The sequence below is a fragment of the Stigmatopora nigra genome, chromosome 14, assembly GCF_051989575.1.
Source record: "Stigmatopora nigra isolate UIUO_SnigA chromosome 14, RoL_Snig_1.1, whole genome shotgun sequence".
NCBI classification, from domain to species: domain Eukaryota; kingdom Metazoa; phylum Chordata; class Actinopteri; order Syngnathiformes; family Syngnathidae; genus Stigmatopora; species Stigmatopora nigra.
Window position 1 is genome coordinate 5,516,343 of NC_135521.1, and position 19,894 is coordinate 5,536,236.

Sequence of the window (19,894 nt, forward strand, 5' to 3'; positions counted from 1 at the left end):
AAATACATGATAATGTGGGATTTTTTAGGTCATTTCGGCACTGTAGAAAAAGTCTCTCAATTATTTTGACAACATTATTATGCTGTTGCTAACAAATCGGTAATGAATTTAAAGAGCCAGATATGGCTCTCGAGCCATGGGTTCCCTACCTCTGCTTTGGGAACTCCTAAACAACTCGTCCAATCTTTAGCCCGTCCGCTTCCTCCCCACCTTCACAGTGCGCATGTGCCGCGCTGCTCTGGGAGCGCTGTGCTTCGGCCTGTTCCGCGGCCGCTCGGTCATTTTCGCCTCTTTGTTGTAGTGCGAGTGCATTTAACTCGGAAGCGATCCACTAAGCGGCCGACTCCGACGCTCCTCGAACAGGTCAGTCGGCGTTCGGAGATTCCGTCGTCGCCCCCGCCGGCCCCAGTGACACTTACCCCGGCGTCGGTGGCCGGTTTCGGGTGCCGGTTTCAAACCCCCCACCATCGCTCTCCTTCCTCCACCTCCTCCTCCGTTTTTTTTTAGCATGGCTTTCTTGCTTGCCTGCTACCAGGCGTGCTATCCAGACGTTGTTGTGAGAGAAGGAATTGCGCGTGTGACTGGGAATGTTTATGCGGACGCTAGATCTAGGTAGCGAAGCTAAGGGAAACGGGGCAGACAGGCTCGGAGCTCGGCTGGGATGCACGCGGTGGTCCTCCCCGGGACTCGGGCTCCTCTAGCCGGCGTGTCTCTTCTTGTTCTTTCGCTTCTCTGCAGCCCTGGTAGGCCCATTGCAGAACTTCTTGTGTAGATCGTCTACATAAGGTTCGGATTAAATACGAAGAGGGGCGTCGTTGGGTTTTAAACCCCCGATCTCAACTCTCAGATTTTTTGGGGGGTGCTGGTGGTGTTTTTCTAACGTGTGCGCTGCTGTTGTGAAGACATTGTGCGGGGTTGGGGTGCTGGTGTTGATGATGATGATGATGATGGTGGTGGTGGGGGGGACTTGGCTATATTCACCGGAGCCAACAGTTTTGGGGTGTTCATATCGGCTTTGAAGCCTTTGTGACGTTAACCATGCAAACTTGACTTGATCCGACACAAAGAGGTTGCGGCACAAGTTGATGAGTTCTCGGGGAAGTGACACGTTGAAGCGGCACGCTTCCAAAAGGAAATTGGTTCACACAAACTGTCCAACTTTCCCATTAAGTCCTCTTTTAAGCACTTGGCTTATTACTTTGAAAGTGCGATGGCAGAGAAAATAAGTGTGCTTGTTCGTGTTAGCATTGTTTTTAGCATTAGCCTTGACTCGTTTTGACCCTTGGCCACACTTCTCCAATGAGGGGCGGGGCGATATAGCGATATATCGCAATACGTTGCATGCCTATAGGCCATGGCTATGTTCCTGCCATCAAGGGGTGTATTGCATACCTGTCAACCTCGAACCATTTGTGATCTTACCAAATTTTGTTTTCGCCCTTACATATATGTATAAATACATGGAAAATCTTACCACTTTACTTTTTTGTAAAAAATCACGAACAACAAGTGAAAATGAAAGTAAACATAAACAAGGGAACAGGAAACGGAAATCACATGGTGAAAGTGTTACAAAACGAAATGTTTATCATGATCTTTTTTTTTTAGCCAATCAGAGGCGCCGGTACATATATCACTTGGCAGACATGCGTTTCCGGGAAGAAACAATGGCGGATGGTGAAAAATGGCTAGAAAGTGCCTTAATTTATTTTTTTTTCTCAAAATCACCGTTTAGCGTACCATTTTCATGTGTACAGCGTACCAATATAAAAATGGGCTTTCAGTTGTACCAATTACGGCGAGAACGTACCAGTTGACAGGTATGGTATTGGTTGAAAAATATGCCACTGTCAAGAAAATCCAAAATGGAACATTAGAATTGATGGGATTGTTACAAGCAATATTAAAAACCTTTCTCCTATTTAAGCAGTGACAAAGAGCGATCGCTTGTTTGTGACGGCTACTTGTGTGCTCTTGGACAATTTCAATTATTTTGACCTTTAGTGACCCCACCTGACACCCCTTTGTCAACGCTACGGGTGTCACTTGCCAGGGGATCAGCGGGTCAGCCCGTCGGGTGGACTCCAGCCGTTTAGCGGGGCAACAGGTGGATAAATGGACAGCTTGTCAGAATACAAACCATCAACTTATCAATTGGAACATTGGCTGCGTGGAAGCAAGTGGTGTTTTCTTGGTGGCTCCATTAACAGTTTTTGAGTTTAGAAATGTTTCCATTGGGGCTCCAGAGTCACCCACACTTCTAACATGAGCGCTATCAATTGTAGCATGAAGAGAGATGCTTTTTACAAGAATATAAATAATCATTTTGGTTGTCAGAAGTGGAAAAAAAGACTAATGGTGAAATGATTTGGGAAGGCCAATGCCGATGCGTAAAGCCAAATTTTATTAGCCAATATAGTGACTTTTTAAAAGTTATTCATAATCAAAAGGAAATAAAACAACCCTTTTATAAATATATAAATTAAAATAAAAGTCTGCTACTTTCTTTTGTAATACTGTCCGCTAGGTGGCGCAACATCACAATGACCAAAAATTATCACCCAAACAGTGAACATGAATGGTATCTCACCATATCAGTGGATTTTGAAAATAGTTAATTTAGGAAAAATATCATCACCCAAACTGAATAAAAAAAAAATAGCATTATATTGTGGGAAAAAAAACAAAGTATACGTGAAAAAAAGGCAGGCGACTTATCTTTCACCATCACGAATGAAGGTATAGTGAGACGTTGGGGAATGTGGGAGTATCTGAAGCCAAGCCAAAGCTTTCCCACAAGAAGAAGAAGGTTTCCTGCTACTGCCGCCTGAGGACAAGCATACAACAGGCCTTCTTCAGTTAGTGCGTGCTTCTCCAGCTGGATGTCAAAGTAAAGCAAAGCCAAACACTTCATTGGCCACAAGCAGACCAAAAAGGAGCTCTTTGTCACACCAATCTGTGTTTTCTCTGTCTGCTTTCGCTTTAGTTTGGCTCTTGTTGTTTATAGCTGTTATTCGTGGCTGTTCTTATCTACATCAAACAAGGTCATGCAATCATTTGCCAACGAGTTAATACCTAAAAATACATTTTCAAACATCACCCCGTTTTCACTCATCTGAAAATGATATGAAAACCCCAAATTTTCACTCTAATAATTGTTTTGTTTTGCTGCTTAGGATCGGATGAGAAGATCTCCATGATGTGGAGCTAACGCCACGGGCTGCTCAACCCAGCACAAATCCACGTGGACGCTGAGACATCCACAGCCAACGCATGGCGGTATTAGGGGTATCTTGATGACATATTTTACCAAAGACTCTTTCGTGTGCCATTTTAAAACGGGTTGCCACCGGTTTGTATTCATACTAGCCAAAAAGTTCTACAATGGGTGAATTTGGCCTTAGTTCTAGAGTCAGGTTTGGCAACTTCTTCCTCAAGATGGCAGTGTGACTGCATGATCATCAATGTAGTGAGCGTCTGGATGCTGTTACCATGACGACAGTCTTGGTTTTCCTCCTTCTCATCTGTCCTTTTTTTTTGTCTCCATCACAGAACCCCGACATGCTGACGAGGAAGATCAAGCTCTGTCACATCAACGCCCACATCACGTGTCGGCTGTGCGACGGCTACCTGATCGACGCCACCACCGTCACGGAGTGTTTGCACACGTGTACGTACACGCCCGCACGCGTCCGCATTCCCACACGTGTACATTCCACTTACGTCCGCTAGAGGGCGTTCGATTCCTTCGCTAAGATTTGCTCGGGGTTTTAGAAAAGAGACATTCAGGTCACGTCAGCCCACTGCAGCTGTCTGACTGCAATGGAGCTCTCATTTCAAGCACTGTGTACGTACCTCATGGAACACTGCTCAAGTGTGGGGAGGTTTGTTGGAAGATCATCGCCAGGCTGTTCAAATGTGTTGCCATGGGAAAGAAGTGTTGAGCAGAAGTTAGTTCATTCTGGGTTTCTGCTATGTTTACAGTCTTCCCCCGATTATCGCGACTTCACTTATTGCAAATTCACTTTGCGATTTTTTTTCTGCTATCATTTAACAAAATGGTTTTACTTTTTTTTTTTTTTTTTAAAGTTCATCAAAATGTGAAAATCCAGGCTGAAACTCATAAGTGGAAGCCACTTATGCTACTACGACTCAGCACTAAAGAAAAAAATAAGCTAGTTATAATAGTAATACTTTGCTATTTTTAGATTATTGCGGCATTGTCTGGTCTATATAAACTGCGATATTCGAGGGATTACTGTACAATGTTTGACAAAAATACGATACGAATTTGACAAAAGCGTCCCCATTTAATTATCTTGAAAAATCCAAAAAACACAGAGACCCTGATGCGTCCTAAAAAATCTTACAATGGTGAAGAGAGTTAAATCAGACCAACAAGAAAAATGTGGAAAAACAACATTAAGTTGTAAAAAATAAAAACCTTGCAAAAACAACAATGCCCCTAAAAAGCCAAGAGAAACCAACATTACAAAATGGACAGGATGATTGACAAGCTGGAAATATCCTGAAACTAATAAAATGTCACTGAAAATCAGCATTTAAAAAACATAAATGGCATTTTGTCATTTTGCAATGATGGACTGCGCTGAGGTAGTAACATGTGATATTTAAAAAATATTCAAGTCATTAAGTTGCAGAGCTATTTAAAAAAAAGGATGACCTAGTTATAGATCTATAATCACATATTAGTGCTGTGCCAAATAATGATATATATTGTCATGTTTAACAAATGAAAGTGGAATGATTTTAAATAGTCCTCAACGACTTTGTATTTCTAATTTCGTCAAGTTTGCAAAACCATAATGAGCATAAAGTGAAAACATTTTTTCATGTTGATACCTTTTGTGCAGTCTGTCGAAGCTGCCTTGTGAAGTACCTCGAAGAGAACAACACATGTCCCACATGCAGGATTGTTATTCATCAGAGCCATCCACTGCAGTACATTGGGTGAGTGACACACAAAGGAAAAATACACTCTATACACTATAGAAAATAGTCTGTTCTAAAATATTATAAAACAACATTACGACTTAATGTAAACATATTTTAAGATACTTCAAATCTGCATAATGTTTAGCGACTTACTCATTAGTGGGAATGTTCCATTATCGGGTCAAATTATTAATATTTTTAGTGCAACTGCACATACAACTTGATTTTCCTTTTTTTTTGCTGTATTGCTAAAGAAACAAACTGAATATATTATTTTTTTCTGGGCAGCCATGACAGAACAATGCAAGACATTGTTTACAAGTTGGTCCCTGGACTTCAAGAGGGTATGTATGGTCTTTTTTTAAAAAGTCCAAATACACAAATTAACGGGTAGACGGATGATAAGAATGTTTTGTGTGGTCGTCCCTGAAGCCGAGATAAAGAAGCAGCGGGACTTCTACCAGAAGTTAGGCATGGAGGTCCCTGGTGACATTAAAGGGGAGCTCTGCAACATGAAGACACATCTGGACCAGCGAAACGGTACACTTTTCTACAATTATCTTCTTTATGAATTTCAAGTTCTCTCTTGGAAATTTGCTTTAGCATTAACTGGAATTTTCCAATCAAGTCTGCCCACCAAAAGTCCATCGGATGCTACCAAAATCATTTGACTAGGATCTTTTCAGTTTGCCCATTGGCTGCATTTTGGATCTTTTCTACCTATTTTCAGTTTATTTGTCCATGACAACACTGCAGATGTTTTCACAAAAGTCGCAAGATGTGATTCGCTAAAATTGACTTATTTACAGTTTTTTTTTTCCTCCTTATAAGAAGAAGCAGCTTTTTTTTTCGAAAGCGGTCACGCTTGAGGGACCTAATCGCTCACTTAATCCCTCGCTCTGATTCGGCTAATTAAGGCGTGCGGTGAAGAGGGGTGCCAATCTTTTGCGCTGTTTCACAAACACACAATGTGGGAGAACCATATTTATTTTTAGTTTAGCTTTCTTCACAATGAGCATCTACTGCTGGATTTTATTTACCGCTGCAGCTAAAAGACGAACCTTTATTTGCATTTCGGATCGCAAAAAAACAACTGATTTAATGCGTAGACAACCTTAGACACTTGGAACACAATAAACCAAATGCAATTTTGTCTGCGGGAATAGCAGTAGCGCAAAGTATATAGGTGGTCTGAATTTATCTCCGGGTTAATAAATCTGTCAGTTCCTGTTTCCGCCTCTTGGATTTCAGCTCCAGATGCTAAAATAAGAGCAATGCGCTCTCATTCTCAGCAGAGGCGTGACAATTAGTCTTGTTGCTATTTTCTGACTCCTGAACAAAGACTTTTATCAGCCAATGTCGATACGCTACCACTAAGACTTTCCTTTTTTTTTACTAATTTGAATTTAAATCATTGTTTTAATAGCGTGGAAAGACACTCCCTCCCATTTACCTCACTACGCGTCCAATCCATTCAAGGTGGGAGGACTGTTCATTCGTTGTCCCGACAATTCATGGCAGAAGCTTTAAATTATATCATAAAAGTCTCTTTTTTCGTAATGGCAGGCATCTAGGGAAGGGGGGCTGGTGTTGGGAAACAAGAGCATCATTGGCACCTTAGTATTCTTCAATACCGCTGACGTCATTTTAGTGCCTGTCGCATCGGCGCAACAATAGTGACAATTTATCGATTTGACGATATACTGTTTTAAAACAATACGGCTATTCAGTAAAGGGATCCTACCGATTTTGTTCCCACTAGAACCACATATGTTAACTGACTGGTGGCCACTGACGGGCTCTTGGTTAACTACATGAAAGTCGGGTCCGCTTCGGCGAGCCTGACTGTTTTGGAACAGGTTTTCCCGCTTTATGGCGCTTCCCCTGCTTTCCAGTGTGAATGTCTCACACGGGAAAATAGCGCGCTCCTCATTAGCTCTTATTTGAGGATGGGCCTGCAAAGAGAACGCTCGCTAAAGCAGAGATCACACCGGGATAACTGCAGGCGACAGCCCAGCAGAGCAGCACGCCACTTAATTAAAGACCCCTTCCAGCATGCTCCCATCCACCACCACCGCCTCCACCACTATCACCTCCAGCCCTGAGAAGTAGTATGGAAAACTTCCTCTGGGCTTCCACAAGAGCAGCTGTTGAAAAGGATTGTAATTCAACTACTGCTCAGTGAGCCGCACTCGCCACATCCTCGGAGAGTCACTTTGAGCAAAGTGGGAAAACAGAAGGGGAGTCACATGAGTGACTTTCTGCAGAGGGCCGTTTGGAATCAACACGGCTCACTTTCAAAAAACACCCTCCTTTATTTTTGCTACGGCAGATGTGCTTTTCTGATCGCAAAAAAATATCCTAGTCTTGTTTTCACTCTTTCGGTGGAATAATTAGGACCGTTTTTTTCACTCCGTTGCTAAACACTTCACATTATTTATATTTTGTATACATTGACATGATTGGAAATCAAGTCATTTTTTAAATTGTATCACTTTACTTTATCAGCACAAAGGTTGCCACTGACATTTTGATTGGCCATCCAATCAAATTGCTTTAGCTTTGCGCAAATGGAAAACAGAATTTGGATGTCCCGCCTCCCCATAGTCCATTTCCAAAGTATGGGATTGGCATATGGTATATGCAAAATCAGGTGGACTGGGACTCAGGTGCCACCACAGGTGATGGGGGACATCCCTAGAATAGGCAATCTGACGGCGCGACTAAAAATTGGGGCCGCCGAGGTCGTGCGAAGGTGATTTCAGCGTGACAAGAGCGGGAGCCTCTTGATTTGCAATCAAGCAGGTTGACTCTGGAGGCGGTCGCCGTGGAGACGGCACAGTGCACACGCTCGCACACAGTTAGGGCAATTCTCTCGGGGATGGCTGACAGTTTGCCCCAAATGGCCCGTAGATTGGGAAATGCAAACCCATCCACTCCCATGAAAAAACACAGTCTCTCTGACTCACACACAATGCTATTATTATTTGGAGCGAATTGAGAGGCAGCCGGGCGGAATTCTTTGTTTTAAGGGTGGTGTGGAAGAAATACGCCTCAATTCCGTTGGTAGTAAAAAGTGTGTCCCATATCCAAACATTGTAAACAACAAAGAAATGTCTCACTTGTGAGCCTCTGCTGTGTTGTCCAAGTCTTTTTTTAATTACGTGCACTAAAAACCTGAAAGGCGAGACAACCTATCTAAACAGATTTCCCATTGGAGGTTCAAAAGTATTTGTTTTTGTACTCGTGTCTCTAAACGCATAGATTAGGAAGTATTATAGCAATTTCATTTTGCCAAGTAACATTGGCCACTTTTTTTTCTTTCTCAGGACTTTTATTGCGTCTTTAATCATTTTTGGCATGTCTATTAAGTTGTGTTCCTAAAAGCTGGCCTCAACAAGGTTTCGACAAAATAACGTGTCGCGCGGGAATGTCGGAACCTAATGGGGATTGAACCCTCGACTTCAGAACTGCGAGACAGAGGTGCTAACCACTAGGGCCCCGAATTGCCACAACGATAGCTGTCCAATTCATTCGAAGCAGCAAGACTGACTTTGTATTGACAATGCAAGACGTTCAATTCTTTTTGACTGCAAGAGGCTAAATGTCCTAGTCAAATGCAGCCAATGAATGAACACACTATACTAGTGTCGTGGTAATGATTTGTTGAATATATGCTAACAGGCAAAATTCGGAAGGTCACAAAAGAAATGTAGTTTTACAAGAATGAGAATAAAAGTAAACTTTTCTTTTGCTTTTTTTTGTCTACACAGGAGACAGCAAACCCGAGGACACAGCCAATAAGGAAGGAGAAGAGAAAGCAGAGGAAGACAATGACTATCACCGTAGCGACGAGCAGGTACACATTTCAAGTCAGCCGCATATTAACTATATTTCTATCAGTGGAAGTTTCAGACTCGCACCAAATCTGCTCCTGAAATTCTTTTAGTCTACTTAACTTATTGCCTTCATTGAGACTAGCATTTGCGAAGGGTATTGATGCGATTTTTGTGTCCCGGCAGGTGAGCATCTGCCTGGAGTGCAACAGCAGCAAACTCCGAGGCCTAAAGCGCAAGTGGATCCGCTGCTCGGCGCAGGCCACCGTCCTCCACCTCAAGAAATTCATAGCCAAAAAACTCAACCTGACCTCCTTTAATGAGGTAAAAAAACAAGTGACTCCTAACATGTTTTTTAGCCCTACAAACCTGATTTTGATTTTTTTTTTTTAAAAGCAATTCATTCAATTTTGGCTGCATGAATGCATGATTCAATTTCAGTCCTGAAAATGTTTGTTTCTACATTTTTGTTCAGTCATGAGCAGTTGAATGTCATAAACAGCACATTTTGGGTATTGGAGTTCCAATGAAAACCTCCAAATAAGCCTCAAGGAATAATCAATGAACACAATTTTTAATATAATTTCATCTTTTTGGGGAAATAATTGTATATATTTCTGATTTTAGTTGGACATTTTATGCAATGAGGAAATCCTGGGCAAGGATCACACTTTGAAATTTGTTGTTGTGACAAGATGGAGATTTAAGGTAACCAATACAGTGCTCACTATTTTTCTACTTTGGATTATTTTTATCAATTATGCTTATTAGTTTTTTTCCATGTTTAATATGAAACTGTATTGTTTTCAGAAATCTCCCCTCCTGCTCCACTACAGACCCAAAATGGATCTGTTGTAGCTCAAAACGGACACACCAGACTTTTGTTTCTTTTTCTTTTTGGTGTTTTTTGTTAAATTTTTTGGGGGGATTTTGTAGTTGTCGCTGTTCCTGTCCCGGCGTGCTGTTTTCCAACCAACTTATGCAAAGACGATCAACCAGCAGCGAGCAAGCGCCACAACAACAAAATCACTCAGACACAAGAAGCCAGCAGCTGGGCGAGGTACCACAAACACTGGCCTTCTTCCCTTTCCTCCTATTTTTTTATTTTCTGTACGCTACGTCCGAGATATGTGAAAAAGAAGAAGAGAAAAAGACAAAAAAGAAATGGAGATAAAAGCATATATTTATACTTTTGTACAGTTTAAGAAGAGACACAAACCTAAAAAAAAAAAAAAAAGACACTACACTGGTGCTCTGTTTACATGCAAACGAGATGTCGGGTACGGGCCGGCGGGGTGGGGGGGGGGGTTAGTCACGTGACCATTTTTAAGTTTTTCAGCCAATGGCAGCAGAGGATGAAATGTTTTCTATCGGCTTGCTTTTTTTTTGTATTTTTTTGGCGACGGGCATTTTGTACGCATCCCCATGGAAAGCTCGCCCGCCCGTCCGCCGTGGAGTATAACGTCTCTGAATGTGTCTTTATGGCCCCGCCCCTTTTGCCCTCATCTAATTTGCTCTTGATGATTGTCCATTGTGAATAGGCTTTGTGTAGTAATTTATGTTCTATATACTGTACATACAATGTGCTTATAGAGAGCCGACGGCGCGAAGGAAGAGAGACTTTTAGACTGTTAAAAACAGCGCGTCCAGAAGTGCTATCTATATCCCAAATATATCAATTTTTTTTTGGGACATTTTTAAATTGTTTTTAATCATATTTGTTTTGTTTTGGAAGCTGCCAGCCGGCCTTTGTCCTTTTTGTTCTACATCATTTAACCCTCTTGATGCCTGAATTTACCTTTAACAAAGATACATCAAAAAGCAATGAAAGAATACAGAAATACTAGGAAATAAGAATATATATGAAATTAAACGAGGGGTACTGAAGCATATCATAGCTAATTATGGGATGTAGGGAGAGTTAACCAGGCACGAAAACTAATAAAATAAAAAATTGAAGACAATTTGAATGACGTAGAACATTTTAAAATTGAAGCCAAAATTTTTGGAAAATATAAAAATAAATTCTTATATCATTTTTAGTGGGTAGTACAGTGTATGTTTTTAAAATGCTTTTTCAATTTTTTTAATTTTTAAGATGAATGCCTCAATTGAATATTTCATAATTTTTGTTCCTCCCTCCCCACTGTTTTTTATTTATTTATGCTTGTTAAATGTAAATTTCAGGCATCAACGACACTTTGACCTCCAAACGCCAATGTTGAATTTAGATTAAAGCTAATTTGCCTTCAAAAAAAAAAAAGAAAAACTGTTTGAATGATTGGTTGGGCTCAAAATGCAGTATTTATTTGGGTTTGGACCCACAGTGATATTTAGTATGTCAGCCAAGTAAACGCAGGGCTTGGATTTGACAACAAGGTGCTCGCTCTGCACTCAATGGTATGAAAATATGCCCACTTGTTTGGATCGCCGACATTACAGCACATGTTATTATTATTATTTTTTTTGTCAAACAACAAAATTGGTGTCAGTAAATGACAGTTTGGAGCTCTCCATGGTGCTAAACCTCAAAACCGGGTGACTGCGTATGCTGTTCTACTACACTCCCCCTGCTATATTTTTAAATTCAAGAAATGAACTTTTTAGCCCACCATCTTGACCCCCCCCCCCCCCCCCTTATCTTTTTTGCATTCTGGATTCCTGATGTTAACATCAGTCTCAAACGCGCCAAAAAATGTGCTTTTTTTCAGGTTCTGTGAACAAAGGACAAATGTGCAATATGGCTTTTCATGTGTGTTTCCAGTCAGGTCCTCAGGTCACAAAATGCCTTTCTCAGCGTTCACCCTCCTCGTACCCCCAAAACAAAAAAGACCACCGAAGCCACCCCACCGCGCCCCGCTCTCCCCTTCGTGCTGCCCTTTGCCTACTTTTTGTATTATTTATTGCGGCTGTGTAATGAAGTGCTTTTTTCCATGGCGACTTTTTGGGAGGGGCGCACGTTCAACAACGGGCCCCGAGTTTCCTAATGTTATTTTCCAAACAAACAACAAAAAAACACAGAAGCTTTTGTCCAAACTTAACTGTGTATTTAATCAATAAATGCCTCTTAAAAGTCATTTTCTCCTCTTGTCATTTTTCACACAAAACACCGCAAAGGCCAGAACTTCCAATGACTTAAGCCTTAAGTCCACAGGCTCCGCCTTCTGCTATTTTTGTCTGTGTTTTAAGCGTAGGCACGCGGCGCATTGTTTTCCCGCCTCAGAGGTGAAGCGACCTCCCGCGAGCTAATGAGTCCTAACGCTGTGCGAACTAATGAGCGCTTCTAATTCGGCCACGAGCGAGCCCAGAGACTCGCCGGCGTTCGGTCACGGGGAAGCCGCATTGATGTCCTCGGGTGGGGGTTTCTCTCTCTCCCGAGACACCTGCAGATCCCGTTAACCGAGGAGGCTAATTAGTCACCGGCCGGCACCGCGGAGGGCGACTCGCTCGCCGGGGCTTCCCGCTTTAAAGAGCGGGCAATTAGTATCTGGCATCCCGGACAACACCAGTTCCGGAAACTGAAACACAAGTGGTTTTCAGAAACAAGAATTCCTCAAGAAATGATGTGGGCCTTTGTGGCAACTGCACATTTTTTGGCAAAACGTCTGTGAGCCTTGATTGGACAGGAATTTGTGGGTAGGGTGGTTCCAATTTTTTCCTCAAATAAAAATCGCTTTCCTGCAAAGTAATATTACACACAAGTACTGCAAAGTAATATTACACACAAAGTACAAAATAGAATGCCACTGCATAAAATGTAATATGCAGAATGAAAAAGAAAACAACGGAACGACTCTTGAGTACCCCAAAGTAGCGTCGAGTTTCTTCTTTGCAAATTTACTACAGTAAAATGCATAGCCTCGTGAAAATAAGTGTGTAAATGATGTGGAAATGAACTTACTGGGGAACAAAGTTGCCTCGTGCAATCTCTGCAGAAATGCCTTTTTCTGCTTCAAATATCGCTTAAATCTGCTATCCATGTGAACTGCAACCCAGAACAAACATATTTGCAATAAAATCTGGCAACCCTGAAGCCAAGCGTGGCCCTAAAGACTCTTCCTGTCCCCCTTGGAGACGTTACTATGATGTGGGCCAATAACGTCCGCCTCCACTCCCTCCTTCTGGATCCATTACACGGCAGACGGACGACTAACGTCAGTGTTGAGAAAATCGATAACGTTCCGACACCTTGGGTGGTCATTTGCACTCACGACTTGGGCCTATTTCACCCCTGATCATACATACTTATTCCCAAGCATGAATCTCGTCTCTGGCCACCAGATTCATTTCTCTCCATTTCCAGAAAAATAGCACTAACAAGACACTGTTCCTCCCTAAAAACTTTGGACCTCAATAACTGTATTTTCATATTTAGAAAGAATTATATTACTCTTTACCATCTACAGTAATTTAACAAATGTAAGTACATTTTCATTGACACATTAGGATTTTCCGGTGTTAAACGCAATAGTAAAACATTTTCTTCGAACTAAATGGATCACTTTGCTCTCCAACATGCTGGAAAAGTGACCTTTTTGCCCGAGTTTTTCCTTTTCGGATCCCGCGGATTCGCCGTGGGAGGCTAATGTGCTGCTAATGTGTTTAGCGATTGTTTTTTTTTTTTAAAAGGTCAGCTGACGTACGCTGGCCAAGGATCATATGTCGCCCGCCGCCTCCCATCACAACATCAGCGTGAGGCCTCCCTCATCATGGTTCGCACGCTCGTTAGCGCAGGGAAATCCAGTCAAATTGTCATTCCTTAAATTTGCTTTCCTATCGACATACTGGATCAGCCAATCAAAACACACTCGTACACTCTGCGCCAATTATCCTCAAGAATTGGACATGTAACGCGGTCAATGCCATTCAAACATAAGCATTCAAAATAGGGATTTAATATCCTTATTTTAAAAAAAAAGACATTTGAAAGGGCTATCTTGTGCCCCCAAATAGACGGCGCCTTGGGCAATCGCCCACATCGCCTATGGTAAAAAAACTGGTCAAAACTATATAACAAAGGGAGCGATGGGAAAAGGACGGAAAAGCGATAGAGATGCTCATTAGAAAGAAGATAAGGGAGCAAAATGTGAAAGAACACCGGATTAGGAGCTTTTTTCCGCTTACAATGAGTCTTCCGATACGCTCGCTAGCTGGAAAGCGAAATGGGGGGTCGGGGACTGGTTGACGGGGGGCTACAAAGTGCTGATACGGGCGCTGGAAACAGTGAGCTTTTCACTTTCACTTCTCTATACACTCACACAAACAGAACCATCAGGTGCTTTGAAAAAATAAAAAATAAATAAAAAAACAGAGCCCTGCTTTTAGCATCACACACCCACGCAAAGGTTACACCACTGCCTATAGAAATAATCCAGTAAGCAGGAAAACCGTTCTCTGGGTGACATTTATACATCCTATTGAATGAATGAATTTCAATCATTCCATGCTGGTTGTTGCCAGATATGGTGATAGTTTGGGGTTAAATAAAAGACGTCAGAAGTCACATTCTGTAGATTTTGGGTCATTTTCTATTTATTTGGAGGCCTTTGCGGGTCACTTTGTGGCTAAAGTAAATTGATTGGGCGTCTAGTGCTGTAGATGGGAGCCAATCAGTGCCTTAGAAAGATGAAAATGAACATTTTTGTTTGCAATTTGCAACTTGCAATTTTTAACTATCCTCTGTACTTTTCATTTGGGAGTACCCAAAGATCCAGAAAAAAAAGTTTGAAAAAGCATGGGCTGAAAGTCAGCTGGTCATTTTATTTGGGAGCAACCATTTGGGTGTCCTTCATTTTCCTGTGTTCCTCTTTATAAGAGCAACCCGGAATGAGGCTATTATGCACAAAACAGAGTGGAAAAGCATAAAAGCCATTTGCAGCTCATTAACACCGTCGGATTGCTGGGACACGATAGGAACCTTTACTTTGCTGTCCAGCACACTTTGTGAGCAGAACTAATTGATTCTCTGAGGACAGCTTATTGGTGAGCCTTATAATAAGTAAATCCATCATCTGTTAACTTTCTGAGGTAAATATGCAGCCTTAATACCATTTGGACTATTGTAACGTTAGCATCTTTTATTGTTTTTTTTGTGCTATAATTACAATCAGGCAAAATCTTTACTAGTACTTTGCCGGTTAAAACGGATTGGCTCTCTAGCGCCATCAATGGTAGCCAATGAGTGCCCTTTAAAGGCTAAAAAAAAAGGTTTGATTTTTTTGGGGGATTTTCACAGCGAAATGTGGAAGTTATAAATCTTCCCACCTCTTCATTATCTTTTTATGATTTCTATGAATAATTGAGAATTTAATAATGCCACTGTCACTGGGAACATAATCACTTTACGACATTTTCATTCCAGGTCATTTTTTTCAAAGTACTCACGTGGTTTCTTGTCTGTTTATAGGCTTGGGTTGAGCAACATTTATCATTTTTTGGCAGGGGGAAAGCAAAGAAAGTCAGTATTGGTGTCTAGACGGAGCAGACCCAAAGCCACGGCCTTAACAAAAAGGCAAAGCAAGTCAGCCATTTTTTTTTGGTCATTTTGTGTCGTTCCAAGTCATTTTGTCCATTTGCGACCAAATGTGAACTTTGCAAACTGAACAGATGGGAAACAGAAGAGTGATAGTAAACAACATCCATCAGGACGATGGTGTACACCCACTGGTTGATGCAGTCTCCAACCAAAAAAATATTTTCTCGTTTAGAGACACACACACACACACACTCGCACACACACACACACACACACACACACACACACACACACACACACACACAAACATGCCCTTTCAAGCACTCCAATCCGTAGCTAAATAATTGATTGAGCGCTTTTTCCTGCAGGAGGCAAAGTAGGCCAACATGTCTGCCGGTGCGTTCAAAGACCTCCTCCTATCCGTCTGCCGACACATTAGATATGTTGCTCCTTTTTATCCACTTTTAAATACTAAAACAAAACTTGGGATGTAACCAATAAATCAATATGCTGATCATTTGTAGCTCAATAGGTTGTCAATATGCTCTGGCCAAGAATAAGTTCAGTGTTTTAAAAGGATATCACTGTTTTTTAGACACATTTGTATTGGAAAATGTAGGTAGGAACCTGTTGGTGATATCTTATTAAAGCCATTTATGGATTCTTGGTGGGATCGGATCAATAACCCACACAAAGTACAGTAATCCCTCGAAGATCGCGGCTTCAACTATTGTGTTGCTTCACTACATCGCGTTTCTCTGGGGGAAGAATCCTATTTTGGTACTTACATTTTTTTGTAGGTTCATAAAAATGAAAATCCACGTTGAAATTTGCAAGCAGAAATATATGTACATATATATTTTTAATTTGGGTAGTCCGAATTCATGGTTTTTGTTTATGGCGGCCATGTCTGGTCTACATTCACCACGACAATTGAGGGATAACTATGGCTATATCTCACAATATGGATTTGTCGTCACACCCTGAGCAACTGTCAGCTGACTGTCATCATCACAAGTGAAAAGACCTTTACGCTGCGTAATGTATTCCTCATTCATGAATATGAATAGCGCAATGGGGCAGGGCAAGTATGAATTGATAATGTTCCTGGGTGAAGATCTAGACACAAACACACACACAAGTCAAGGGGGATGTTTTGCCTGGCTATAAATACTCAGCTTCTTTGGGGGAGGTACCCAGACATGCATTCATCCCACAAGCTAACAGTTTTTAGAAATGGAACAACAACAACAACAACTCAAAAGCCACCATTTTGATCTCACGGAGATGGGAAAAACGGCAAAATGGCGGCTGGATAAAAGTATGGTTGTTGAAAGCGGACTGCAAATACTACAAATCAATTGAAAACACAAAATGTTCGATTTCCAAAGTAGCAGAATGTTACTTTAAAGTCATAGTACTACATTTGTCATCAAATGCGAGGCTCAACTCAAGCTTCATGTGTGGGAAATATTCCAATTCTATTTTCATCATTTCCTGCAGGCTAATAAAAACAGACTCAGGGAGTCTTCTAAGTAAAAGAGATTATTCATAGTTAAATGCCGCTTATAAGATAGTAATGAAGATAATGAACACACACATGTAATGCATGGTCACATGCTCATTATGGTCCAATTGTCTGGCTGCCAATCTAATTGCGCTGGTTTTTACTCCAGTCCCTCGGTGAAGACCATAATCTATCATCACGCTCATTTAATCCCCATTACGTATCTCCCGCCATCGAGTCTAATTTTAGGCCATATCAATATTCATCGATGCCATGATTACAATCAAATGATCACTGCCTGCTAATACAAAAAATATCCAGATTTACATTAATCGCCACTCTGTTTTTTTTCTATTGTGCAAACCGGCCGATCTCCTAAATCACCGATAAAGAACACACACCTGTAAAAAATGCTCTATATGTGGACTTTTTCAAAACATATCTCATGCAGTTCTTATTAGTCATGCATGAAAATAAGTTAACAAAAGTTGTAAAGCCAAAATATGACAAAAAACATCCCTATTGATTTCCAATGGCGTTTTCAATGGGGTCAAAAAAATGACTTGATATCAACAACCTGCAAAAGCTGCAAAAAACTGACGCTGAAGTCACCTAGAAATGCCTAAAAATGAACAGGAGATGATCCAAAGTTCCTAAAACGTCACTCCACATTTGCCAAAACAGCCTGTGCAAAAAGACAGACAATACAAAAGATTGTATGAAATCGCTTTATTCTCAGCGTGTGCTGTGATTCCACATTTTTCATATCATCTTTTTTGTTTTTTCCGCATAAAGTTATGCAGACTAAAATATCCTGCTTTGGAGGGCATGCAAGTGAGGCTAACACGGTGACGCTTTGGGGGGGAGACGGGTATAAGACACACGAGGGGACACGTGGAAAATGCTTTATAATCGCACCATCGCACACCACGGAGCATGCATACATACGTACAGGAAGAAGAAGGATGGTCAGGAGACTTTGCTGTAGAAAAAACTTCAATATGCACTCGAATATACGTGTATATATATACTGTAATTTTGGGACTATAAGGCGTACCGACCGGACTATAGGCCGTACACATCACATTTGATGGTATTTTGTCATATAGAAGACGTGGGAATGTTCACATGGAAAGACCACTGTTGAAACAATACTAAAAAATTGCAACTTCATATTGATACTCGAAAAAATATATTTTTGATACTATGTAAATGAAAAAACAACTTTTCATGAAATCTTTAAATGGCATTGATAATATGACAAACGTCTCAACATGTGCCTTTCAAAAATGTATCTTAAACTTCAAAAAATAATAATAATTTGTTCTTTCTCTGGCCAAGATACGCCCTCCTACCAATGATAAATAAATTGCCGTAAGTTGCAGCCAATAAGTGAACAAGAAAACGACATTAACTGCAAAATCAAATTGACCACACAAAAACACATTTCTAATGCAAAAAAACAAATAACCGAGTATCAATAGTTTTCCAATCCGGATACTACAACATTTCTCTCTCGATACTTTTGACATTGGCCTGTGATTACCCACATATAAGCCGCGGGTCTAAAAGCGGAGGGGAAAAAAAGCAGCGGCTTAAAGTCCGACAAATTACGGTATATTGATAAATGGGAAATTGAAACAATCACCAGCTACCAAGAGGACGGGAACGGGACCAGCTAGAGACAACACACGAGCGAGCATCCACAAGTACAAATGACAAAGGAGTACAAATACCAGACTACTACGTTCAAGTCACATCAAAGTGTAGTTTTAGTATCAAGTGGCTCGGTTTTCTACTATTTGAATGCGTCTGACTCGCCGCCATTGGCTTTTATTGCCGACTATGGCAAGCAACGCGTTATTAGGATGATTAATGAGCAGGAAAAACAAAAAAGGCTTTAGTGGAGCAACCGTGGTCCAATTTGAACAAACAACAGTAGATGAAGAGAGCGCAGCAACTGGATAATTAGTACAAATTGGCCAGGGGGACAGTCATCGTAGCTTGTTGGAATTCGTTCGGGGGGTGTGAACGGCAATTGTGCGGGTTTCAAGGCTCTCGGAGATGTTAGCCAGCTAGGCTAATGAAGCTAGTAGAAAACTATTGAAGGTACGAGACACAACACCTGAGATATGCAGAAAAAAAGGAATGCCGTCCAACAGTGTCGTTCTTTGGTTCGATTGGATTATGTTTTTTGGGGGATGTCGCGAATTGGTTGCTAGCACTCGGATAGAACGCTAGAAAGGGCAGTTGTATTAGCATTAGGGGAAATCACTCAACCAACCAAAAAGCTCATATTCGTTAAAATAATCGTTAAAAAAAAAGCACAAATTCTGGAAATGCTCCGGTACAAATGGCAGCGTAGCTTTTGGCTAACAACAAGGCTAAGTTAGCGGAATGTTGAAAATATTTGGAATGTTTCGAGAGAACATGGTGGAGTGTCGGAGATAACGAAATATGTCCACATCTGGCAACCCTCGCTCAATGGCTACAAAAAGAAAAATGTCTGACATTCGATATTCAGGCGACACACACTTAACTTTGACGATATTGTCTTGAGTAATTTGGAAATACATTGCCAGATGGACATGTAAAAAAAACCAAGACATTTTACATTCAAAGAAATAGACGAACCAGCGTCTCCAAAACAAACATACTAACATCGACATCAACTATTCGAAGACTGTATGACGCAAAAATGATGCTGGATGAGATGTTAATGTAGATCTCCAATCAGATATTTAAGTATAACACCCCCCCCCCAAAAAAAGAGATACAACCTTCAAATTTGAGGCCCCATTGTAAATTTCTAATGAACAATAATGTTATTTTTAGTTAATTTTGGCAGATTCCGCAGTATCGGCGCATGTCAAAAACTGAATTGCCAACTGTTTTTTTGCCCATTTTGATGACAAGGGATCAAATGAATACATGAATCGGTACTTTTTTTCATGATCTAAACCAGCTTTACAACAACCCAGGACGTTAATGTTTTATATGGCGGAAATAGAGGGACCTCCATCTTCTCCCAAATGCAAAAGCCAATATTGACAATTGCCTGGTCAAAATGGATTTGTGACCAGTAAAGTTTCTTAGATTTATTTCTTTTAACAATCATAC

At 41.0% G+C, this 19,894-nt stretch overlaps 1 protein-coding gene and 1 long non-coding RNA gene across 4 annotated transcripts; one reads left to right on the forward strand and one right to left on the reverse strand.

The window, feature by feature from the left end:
• Positions 1–198: 198 nt before the first annotated feature.
• On the forward strand, positions 199–11,869 carry pcgf3 (polycomb group ring finger 3). Of its 3 annotated transcripts, none has more exons than XM_077733030.1 (10): positions 199–363; positions 3,177–3,288; positions 3,553–3,670; positions 4,875–4,971; positions 5,245–5,300; positions 5,389–5,496; positions 8,730–8,815; positions 8,979–9,116; positions 9,420–9,500; positions 9,603–11,869. In XM_077733030.1, exons 2-10 carry the CDS (start codon positions 3,274–3,276, stop codon positions 9,648–9,650), a joined length of 747 nt encoding a protein of 248 aa, XP_077589156.1. In that variant the 5' UTR covers positions 199–363; positions 3,177–3,273; the 3' UTR covers positions 9,651–11,869. The 3 variants fall into 3 exon arrangements, with proteins under 3 accessions (XP_077589156.1, XP_077589158.1, XP_077589157.1); XM_077733032.1 differs by having other exon boundaries at positions 3,177–3,279; XM_077733031.1 differs by lacking the exon at positions 199–363 and adding an exon at positions 390–743.
• Positions 2,680–6,404, reverse strand: LOC144207524 (uncharacterized). The gene is made up of 3 exons (XR_013328700.1): positions 4,864–6,404; positions 3,856–3,908; positions 2,680–2,827 (listed from the first exon to the last, which is right to left on the reverse strand). It is a non-coding gene; the product is annotated as an uncharacterized LOC144207524 (long non-coding RNA).
• Positions 11,870–19,894: the final 8,025 nt, after the last annotated feature.

Coding starts and splice junctions, on each gene's coding strand:
- pcgf3 (XM_077733030.1), top strand. Junction 8,816..8,978: donor ATCACCGTAGCGACGAGCAG/GTACACATTTCA, acceptor GTGTCCCGGCAG/GTGAGCATCTGCCTGGAGTG. Junction 9,117..9,419: donor ACCTGACCTCCTTTAATGAG/GTAAAAAAACAA, acceptor TTCTGATTTTAG/TTGGACATTTTATGCAATGA.